Source organism: Schistocerca americana, chromosome X (assembly GCF_021461395.2).
Source record: "Schistocerca americana isolate TAMUIC-IGC-003095 chromosome X, iqSchAmer2.1, whole genome shotgun sequence".
Lineage (NCBI taxonomy): Eukaryota > Metazoa > Arthropoda > Insecta > Orthoptera > Acrididae > Schistocerca > Schistocerca americana.
In genome coordinates this window covers 32,908,822-32,919,816 of record NC_060130.1, presented here as the reverse complement: position 1 = coordinate 32,919,816, position 10,995 = coordinate 32,908,822, and the positions used below count along the sequence as shown (strand labels likewise).

At 37.9% G+C, this 10,995-nt stretch overlaps 1 protein-coding gene across 1 annotated transcript in view; it reads right to left on the bottom strand.

Moving 5' to 3' along the window:
* Window positions 1–798: 798 nt before the first annotated feature.
* Window positions 799–10,995, bottom strand: part of LOC124554984 (molybdenum cofactor biosynthesis protein 1-like) — a 78,900-nt gene continuing 68,703 nt past the window's right edge. The window contains exon 6 of the mRNA XM_047128722.1: window positions 799–854. Within this exon, the coding sequence (XP_046984678.1) occupies window positions 799–854 (56 nt within the window). The remainder of the gene's footprint in view (window positions 855–10,995) is intronic.

Below are 10,995 nucleotides of genomic sequence, written 5' to 3'. Positions count from 1 at the left end.
TCCCCCCCACCCCGGCTAATTTTTTTTACCTTCCTTGAAGTTATCTACTGGGCTTTTTCTTTTTTAAAAACATAATGTATAAAGATGTAGCCCAAAATTGTTTAAGTGGGGTAATTTATTTGAAGAGCCAAACTAAACAGTAGCAAGAAAGTAGGCAAAATTCACATTTCTGCTTCTCCAATACTTCACTATTTCATTGCCAGGATAGGTTGGTGACCATCAAGTACATGTTTTAAACCACTAAATGAACTTGGAAATGAGTTTTCCTAGCTTCAGTATATTATTATTCATACTGTGTTCCTATCTAGCCACTGGGTAAGATCTTAGGAAAAGAAGTGAATAGTCCAATTTACTTATCCATTAGACGCAACACACGGTAAATCCTGTAAGAAGGATAACTCTATTGATTATCTTTTCCTGTAAACAGGACTATCCTTCGATAGTGTATTTTATTTTAAAACTAAACTAAATTTTAGTAAGAGGGTTATACGTGGCAACATAGAGACAGGGTTTCTGTTATTTACGTAAAAGCATACTAATATCATAATGGTAGTGTTATAAGGTCCTATTAATGTGTGGTCATGACATTTGTTAAATGTCTCACCACATTCCTATTGAAACTATTTACTCTTCTTGTAAATAACACCTATGACAATTTTATACAAATGTCCACTAAGACTTTGCTTGTCAACTTTCATTTAGGTAACAGCGATCTTTTAGATGTATTTAAATCAGTACTGTTAAGAAATACTGACTAGCTTTATTTTCAAGAATCTCAAGTTTAAGTTATACATACTGTTATCCTCCAATAAGAATCATTGGCCGATTCTTCATCTTTGACAGGTTCATCATGCCTGCAATGCAAAACATTATCTTTTGTATTAACAGATGAAATCCAACTTTTTAAATTTAATAAATGCTTATACAAACATAAAGTTTCTTCAAAAAATGTATTTATGACAACTTCCTGTCACAGATAATTTTCACTGAATGTTGCAACCCAGTTATAATGCTGATGAGAAGCAAATGTTGATCTTTTCCCTCTCTTCCTTCACCATCTGTTTTGTTCACCTTGACATATTTCTACCAAACAGACTACCCCAATGGATCCACTGCTTATATTTAACACACAGTAAATTCAGTGCAAATATTTCCTTAACACAGGATGTGCATTGACGAGCTTGAATTAATCAGAAAAATATAAACAGATACTAACCGTTCCACAGCTCTTACAAAATACTTGCATTAAGTAATCATCAAAGCTACTTTTTGTACAGCAAGAGGACTAAAAGTCAAAATGGTGCTACATGCTACAGGCAGTGCAATACAATTTATTTTACTCATTGCTACAGCAATAAATGTACTTATAAAAATATTCAGACTTAGACTATAATCAAATACAGAGAGAGAAAATATTCTAACTAAAGAGATATAGCAGCCATAGGCAGAAACAAATAAAAAAACTGATACTAATCTTAGCTTTGAGGACCAAAAGTTTCTTCATCTGGAAAACACAAAAAGAGAAATGAGACTGTTCAAGAATTAAGGATGAAAATTCAGGATCTTGAGTCAAGGAAGATGGACATGATGAAATTCAGTTGCGAAAGAGCAGCAGATGATGTAATTTTAAATGCTGAGAAATAAGATCTCTTCAAGAGGAGCCACCAAAAGGTCAAATAAGTGAAGAACAAGCTGAAAATACCGGTAAATGGGCTAAAATGGCGGCAAATAGATAAAGGAAACAGAAAGGAAGTGCTGAAGAACAGGCAACCAAACAACAACAACAACAACAACAACAATAATAACAGCACATTGTAGCAATATATAATAGCAGTCCCACAACATCTGGAGGAAGATTTTCCACTAACAGAGCAATAAATTCATGAAGCCATCAAATCTTCCAAAACTTCAAAGCAACAAATGAAGACTCCACTACAGCAAAATTATTGAAATAGTCAGAACACACAAATGATCTACAACTGCTGTTTGAGAACATTTGGAAAGCTGAAGAGATTATGGAAAGCATTAATCCACAGCTATGAAAAAAAGGGGACACTCAAAATGTCAACAATGGCAGAGATGCCTCACTTCTGCCAGTGGTATACAAAATATTATCAAAAATTCTCTGGACAGAGTTGTAGAAACTTTAGACAAATAACTGGGAGAATCTCGAGGAGCTCTAGAAAGGGAAGACCCTGCACAGAGCAGATGTTTATTAGAAAATCGATAATCCTCCACAGACTGCTAATCACCAAACCTATAATAGTATCATGTATTGGTTTCAAGAAAACTTTTGATTTGGTAGGCAGAGAAATTATAGGTAAAATCATCAAAGAATTTTGTATTAAAGCAAACATAATCCTCAAAACACTAGCAAATAGGATGACTGAAGCTAAATTTATGGGAGAAGTATCTCAACCATTTGAAATAAAAACTGGTGTTAGACAAGGGGACAGTTTATCACCTTTACTGTAACACTGCATTCTAGAAAAAATAGAAAGTATCTGGAATTTGGAGAAAAAAAAAATTACAAAATTGAACCAATAATTTTAGGACGAATAACAAATGGAATTAAGGTAAACTGCCTGGCTTCTGCAGATGATTCTGATATACTTTCAAAAAATCTGACAGACAGTTATTGAAAGAAATCTTTTGGAAGAAATAGCAAAGAGAGCTGGTCCCAAAATTTCAGCCGAAAAAACAACATTGATGACAATTTCAAACAATGCATCAACATTCTTAGAAAAACAAAAATGTAAAATAGCATTAGGAAGTAAATTTAAATATATTGGACAAACTGTACAACAAAATGGACTAGAAGAATTAACAGTAGATGCAAGAGTCAGCAAACTGGAGAGAGCAAATCGTTTTATAAAGGATATTTACAACAAGAAATGTACAACTAAAAAAACAAAACTAAAACACTATCCCACAGTGGTATGACCAGGATGTTTATATGGATGAGGATGCCTAATGATGAACTATAAGCTGGACAGAACAGAGGTTCCTCAAAGGAGCATTATTAGAAAATAATGGTTGCAATACAAGCTGCAGATGGCTGGAAAATGAGAAGTAATGAGGAGATCTACAAAAATTTTGAGAAAATATCAGAAGTAATGGCTAAAAGAAGATTAATTTTTTTTTAGAGACCTCTACTGAATGAGTAGTTCTGGAAGAAGGACTCAATGATAGCATGGATTACAGAAATAAGAGAGAAACAACATCAAACAATCAGAAATAATAGAAAGAAACCTTTTTACAGATAAAATACTGAATTTAAAAGGATCATCACCTCTCCAAGATCAAAATTAATTTCATCCCTCTCAATAAGACCGTGAAAACCGGAAATAAAATTCATAAATATGATATTGCGAAGCTCAAAATCAATCAAAACATATTGGAACAATGCCACCAGTAACTGACAGTTGAATCCCATAAATGGGCAGACATTGCCTCCATGATCCAACAAGCAGCTAATACTACAATCCTGACAGCTAAAAAGAGGAATCATACATGGTGGAATGAGGTTTGTGGTGAGGTGGTGGCCCAAACAGCAAGTGCATGGAAAAAGTGGAATTCTACCAGGAGTCCTGATGATTTTGATGTATTCCATGAAGTTCGAAAATATGCAGCCAGAACTCTATGAAGGTCTAAGCAATTGCATGAGAAACAGCAGTTAGAATAGATCGATCAGTGTTTCCAGATAAACAATGTCAGAGACTTCTATCAGGCGTTCAAATCGAATTTGAAAGGATACCAAGCCCCTAGTTTTTGTTTTAGAGACGAAAATGGAAAGCTCAGTGTTGTGCACATAGTTCCGCATATTCAGCGCATACACAAATTTCCCACTAGAGTGCGCCCCGCTAAGCAAAACAGCGCAGGCGCAGCGCTCGTCCATCTCCGCACTATGAGATGGCGCTGCCATAGAGACGGACCAAATTCTGCTTCCGCCGATCCGCGTATTAATATGTAACGCAGCCAATGAGATTGCTGCTAACATAGAACATTTTCTCCTCGCGCATCACACTCGCGCAGTGATACATGAACGTGCGAGGTATTATAACGAGTGTAAAGACCTTCGATCAGTCAGTCTGCATTTGTCTGCACCAGTCTGTATGAGTCTGCATTAGTCTGTACCAGTCTGCATTAGTCTGTACCAGTCCGTCGAGTTCTACAATTGTCTGTACCAGTCCATAGTCAAGATTCAGTCTGCGCCTGATAAGATTACCATATTCCTGTACATAGCCATGAAGATAAATGTATAGACACTTTTGTCAAGTATCTGAAATATATGTGAGAATAAGATTAACGTACCAATCCCAAAGAACTTCAGATTGTCAATTGTAAATAGCATCCAGAACCAAGTTAAGTAATTTTTATATTTGTTATTATTTTAGTAAATGTGTGCGAAAATTAATCAAATTCTGTTTAAAGTTGGTCACCGTCAATCTGCTACTCTAAGCGTGCAAGTGGCATTTCTATCATCTGACCGAATGGCAGAAGATAAACACACCATGATAAGACCACGAGACATATTGCTGACACTCGCTTACTTCGTTAGAGCAACAAGTCAAATAATCTGATGGTGTGTGTACTGAAGGTCTTACAGTATGCACACCACACTCGGCCTGACCAACAAAGAAAACTGCAAGATCATGTCTCGTTACTTTGAAAACCTACTTAATTGTGATGAACCGAAAGAAAGATTCCCTGCATGTGCCCCAATCCACAAACTACCCCTAATCTCCATCTAGTAAAGAGGAGACCAAAGAGATCATCAACAACTTTAAGAATAATAAGGCAGCTGGAGAGGATTCAATAGTGGTGGAACTACTGAAGCTGGCAAATAATGAAACTCTAGATATACTAGTCCAACTTTTTGAGGAGATCTGGAGAGCTGGGATGATACCAACTGAATGGCAGTCAGCTTTAATCCATCGTCTACACAAAAAAGGTGATAAATAGAATGTCAGTAACTATAGGGGTACCTCATTAGTATCTGTTCCATATAAGATTCTCTCCAAAGTGATACAGAATAGAATAGAAGGTCATTGTAACCAACTGATTGGGGACTATCAAGCTGGTTTCCGAAAGGGCGATTCCTGCGCAGAACAGATCTTTAACCTGAAGAACATCATCAGGTCCAAAAAACTGGAAGAAATAACTATGTGGTCATGTTTGTTGATTTTCAAAAAGTATATGACTCCATCGACTGACAGGCATTAATGAATATTTTGGAAAAGTTTGGGATGGATAATACCTCAAGAAAGCTGATCAAACAAACTCTTACTAACACAGTGTCAAAAATTAAATTTATGGGTGAGGTATCTGAACCCTTTACAATCAGAACGGACATAAGACGAGGAGATGGACTATCCCTCTCCTTTTCAATTGTGTCTTGGAAAAGGTCACTCGAGAGTGGAGAAAGTTATTAGCCCAAGAAGAAACAAATGAAGAGTGGTTCAGACTTGGTCCTAAGAACAAAGGGGTGTGCATTGACTGCTTAGATTTTGTGGCTGACCTGGCCATTTTTGCTAACAACAAAGAGTCAGCAGTCAACAAGATAAATAGGCTGTCAGAAATTGCTGAAAAAAGTTAGACTCCAGATCTCTATTCAAAAGACAAAATATATAACGAACATCTGTAACGGACCTGAATGGATGATAACCAACCTGGGAAAAAATCAGATGAGTTAAGAATTTCAGGTATCTCGGTGAAGTCATCCACCAGGAGAATGGATTAAAAGAAGAAGCAATTGCCAGGATGAGGAAGTTAGACCAAGCATACCAACTGACAAAGAATACTTATAACAAAAAGTCTATGAGTATGTGGGCCAAGTTCCAACATTATAATACAGTTGTAAAACCTGAGGGCTTATAAGCATCCAAAACTTTGACCACGAATAGACAAGGTCAAGCTGAGCGGCTGGAAAAGCATGAGTGTAGGATATTAAGGAAAATCCTAAGGTAATAGATGGGTCGATGGACAATGGCGAATGAGAGCAAATGAGGAATCGTGCAGCAAGACAGAACCTATCACAGCATCCATTACAAAGAAATGATTGTTATTTTATGGTCATCTCATGAAAATGGACGGTGATCGACTATCAAAAAGAATACAGAGTTTCATCCTATCTAAGAAAACGACGCCGAGATGGTTCAAAGAATGTGAAAAAGATCTTAAGCAGATTGGTATCTCAGAGAGAAATTCCTGAAAGGAACAAATTTAGAAGATTGGTGACCAACTACCAAGGTTTTAACATGGCATCAACATCCGAAAGACAGTGAGGACCCTTATCTGAAGGGCATAAAAAGGTACTTCTTAGAGGGGCTCAGAAGATACTGGCAGGAAGTCAAAGCTGGAGCAAGAACAAGACCTGGACACTACAGTGAAGTCGGTTGTTACCACGCAGTCCATAAAGACTCACCTCGATAAAAAAAAAAAATAAATAAAAATAAAAGGCTTTCGATGCAGAAGAAATAGGGGATTGAGAACAACACGAATAGAATAAAGGGGGAAAAACATGAGGAGGAGATGGACGAGTACTGGAAAAACAGGAGATGACAAGGGAAGAAGAAGAAGTGAAGTTATTACATGATGAGAGATGGTGATTGAATTTGATTTGATTCAGTTTTCGTTACATACACCGAAAAAATGAGATGATTCTCAAGGGTGTGGAACATGTCAGAATGTATAACACAAAACATTTTAATATAATGAATACTACCCTGATCATTTGTCATGAGATTGTCAAAATAGGTGAATACAGTACAGTAAACTGGAGAAGCTAATATTTACAGAATTAATACGCTCTCAGAATGAAATATTGTTGTTGTTGTTGTTGTTGTGGTCTTCAGTCCTGAGACTGGTTTGATGCAGCTCTCCATGCTACTCTATCCTGTGCAAGCTTCTTCATCTCCCAGTACCTACTGCAACCTACATCCTTCTGAATCTGCTTAGTGTATTCATCTCTTGGTCTCCCTCTACGATTTTTACCCTCCACGCTGCCCTCCAATACTAAATTGGTGATCCCTTGATGCCTCAGAACATGTCCTACCAACCGATCCCTTCTTCTGGTCAAGTTGTGCCACAAACTTCTCTTCTCCCCAATCCTATTCAATACTTCCTCATTAGTTATGTGATCTACCCATCTAATCTTCAGCATTCTTCTGTAGCACCACATTTCGAAAGCTTCTATTCTCTTCTTGTCCAAACTATTTATCGTCCATGTTTCACTTCCATACATGGCTACACTCCATACGAATACTTTCAGAAATGACTTCCTGACACTTAAATCTATACTGGATGTTAACAAATTTCTCTTCTTCAGAAACGCTTTCCTTGCCATTGCCAGCCTACATTTTATATCCTCTCTACTTCGACCATCATCAGTTATTTTGCTCCCCAAATAGCAAAACTCCTTTACTACTTTAAGTGCCTCATTTCCTAATCTAATTCCCTCAGCATCACCCGACTTAATTAGACTACATTCCATTATCCTTGTTTTGCTTTTGTTGATGTTCATCTTATATCCTCCTTTCAAGACACTGTCCATTCCATTCAACTGCTCTTCCAAGTCCTTTGCTGTCTCTGACAGAATTACAATGTCATCGGCGAACCTCAAAGTTTTTATTTCTTCTCCATGAATTTTAATACCTACCCCGAATTTTTCTTTTGTTTCCTTTACTACTTGCTCAATATACAGATTGAACAACATCGGGGAGAGGCTACAACCCTGTCTTACTCCCTTCCCAACCACTGCTTCCCTTTCATGTCCCTTGACTCTTATAACTGCCATCTGGTTTCTGTACAAATTGTAAATAGCCTTTCGCTCCCTCTATTTTACCCCTGACACCTTTAGAATTTGAAAGAGAGTATTCCAGTCAACATTGTCAAAAGCTTTCTCTAAGTCTACAAATGCTAGAAACATAGGTTTGCCTTTCCTTAATCTTTCTTCTAAGATAAGTCGTAAGGTCAGTATTGCCTCACGTGTTCCAGTGTTTCTACGGAATCCAAACTGATCTTCCCCGAGGTTGGCTTCTACTAGTTTTTCCATTCGTCTGTAAAGAATTCGTGTTAGTATTTTGCAGCTGTGACTTATTAAGCTGATAGTTCGGTAATTTTCACATCTGTCAACACCTGCTTTCTTTGGGATTGGAATTATTATATTCTTCTTGAAGTCTGAGGGTATTTCGCCTGTTTCATACATCTTGCTCACCAGATGGTAGAGTTTTGTCAGGACTGGCTCTCCCACGGCCGTCAGTAGTTCCAATGGAATATTGTCTACTCCGGGGGCCTTGTTTCGACTCAGGTCTTTCAGTGCTCTGTCAAACTCTTCACGCAGTATCATATCTCCCATTTCATCTTCATCTACATCCTCTTCCATTTCCATAATATTGTCCTCAAGTACATCGCCCTTGTATAGACCCTCTATATACTCCTTCCACCTTTCTGCTTTCCCTTCTTTGCTTAGAACTGGGTTTCCATCTGAGGTCTTGATATTCATACAAGTCGTTCTCTTATCTCCAAAGGCCTCTTTAATTTTCCTGTAGGTGGTATCTATCTTACCCCTAGTGAGATAGGCCTCTACATCCTTACATTTGTCCTCTAGCCATCCCTGCTTAGCCATTTTGCACTTCCTGTCGATCTCATTTTTGAGATGTTTGTATTCCTTTTTGCCTGTTTCACTTACTGCATTTTTATATTTTCTCCTTTAATCAATTAAATTCAATATTTCTTCTGTTACCCAAGGATTTCTACTAGCTCTCGTCTTTTTACCTACTTGATCCTCTGCTGCCTTCACTACTTCATCCCTCAAAGCTACCCATTCTTCTTCTACTGTATTTATTTCCCCCATTTCTGTCAATTGCTCCCTTATGCTCTCCCTGAATCTCTGTACAACCTCTGGTTCTTTTAGTTTATCCAGGTCCCATCTCCTTAAATTCCCACCCTTTTGCAGTTTCTTCAGTTTTAATCTACAGGCCATAACCAATAGATTGTGGTCAGAGTCCACATCTGCCCCTGGAAATGTCTTACAATTTAAAACCTGGTTCCTAAATCTCTGTCTTACCATTATATAATCTATCTGATACCTTTTAGTATCGCCAGGGTTCTTCCATGTATACAACCTTCTTTCATGATTCTTAAACCAAGTGTTAGTTATGATTATGTTGTGCTCTGTGCAAAATTCGACCAGGCGGCTTCCTCTTTCATTTCTGTCCCCCAATCCATATTCACCTACTATGTTTCCTTCTCTCCCTTTTCCTACACTCGAATTCCAGTCACCCATGACTATTAAATTTTCGTCTCCCTTCACAATCTGAATAATTTCTTTTATTTCATCATACATTTCTTCAGTTTCTTCGTCATCTGCAGAGCTAGTTGGCATATAAACTTGTACTACTGTAGTAGGCGTGGGCTTCGTATCTATCTTGGCCACAATAATGCGTTCACTATGCTGTTTGTAGTAGCTTACCCGCATTCCTATTATCCTATTCATTATTAAACCTACTCCTGCATTACCCCTATTTGATTTTGTGTTTATAACCCTGTAGTCACCTGACCAGAAGTCTTGTTCCTCCTGCCACCGAACTTCACTAATTCCCACTATATCTAACTTCAACCTATCCATTTCCCTTTTTAAATTTTCTAACCTACCTGCCCGATTAAGGGATCTGACATTCCACGCTCCGATCCGTAGAACGCCAGTTTTCTTTCTCCTGATAACGACATCCTCTTGCGTAGTCCCCGCCCGGAGATCCGAATGGGGGACTATTTTACCTCCGGAATATTTTACCCAAGAGGACGCCATCATCATGTAATCATACAGTAAAGCTGCATGCCCTCGGGAAAAATTACGGCTGTAGTTTCCCCTTGCTTTCAGCCGTTCGCAGTACCAGCACAGCAAGGCTGTTTTGGTTATTGTTACAAGGCCAGATCAGTCAATCATCCAGACTGTTGCCCTTGCAACTACTGAAAAGGCTGCTGCCCCTCTTCAGGAACCACACGTTTGTCTGGCCTCTCAACAGATACCCCTCCATTGTGGTTGCACCTACGGTACGGCTATCTGTATCGCTGAGGCACGCAACCCTCTCCACCAATGGCAAGGTCCATGGTTCATGGGGGGGGGAAACATTGTTATGCACTATTAATAAATTTATGTTATGCACTATTAATAAATTCAGCATACACAAAATACCTAATATTGACTGTTGCAACCAAGTACTGTCAAAACTTAAATCTAACATATTTTTACTTACGCTGGCCTAACAGTCTCTGTTAGGATATTCATCTGTAGAGTAGAAGGCATTGCCTATCAAAAAGTCATTCAAACTCTGTTTAAACTGTGCTTTATCTGAAACCAAGTTTTTAATGGTTGCTGGTAATTTATTGAAAATGTGTGTTCCTGAATATTGGGCCCCCTTTTGGACCAACATAAGTGATTTTAGGTCTTTATGTAGATTGTTCTTATTCCTAGTATTGATAATATGTATTGAGCTATTTGTTGGAAATATAGATATATAACTTGCATCAAATTTCATTAAGGAGTAAGTATACTGAGAAGCAATGGTTGGAATTCAAAGTTCCTCGAATAGGTTCTACACGATGTTCTTCAAAGACTGGTCCCAGATACTCCATTGCACCATTCACCGAACCTGATAACCCCGAGCCGTCAGTAACAAAAATTAAGTCTTGCTTAAGAGATTTACAGCACTACATGCACTTGTTACCAAAGTCTCATTTACTTTTAGAGCTATCTGTTCCACTTCCTTTTTGGCCCCACTTCTCTCTGTCTCCACTATATCCCATACAGTTCTTATTTTGTTGCCCGATACAATTATCTTTTTCTCTTAATAAAGCTACTTCGATTTCTGGATTACTTGATTCAATATTTTGCAGTATTCTTTGCAATGCATTACAATTCTAATATCAGAAATGTTCCTAGGTAGTAGATACAGTCTCCTTTTTGCCCCACATGATATCTTTATTCCTTGT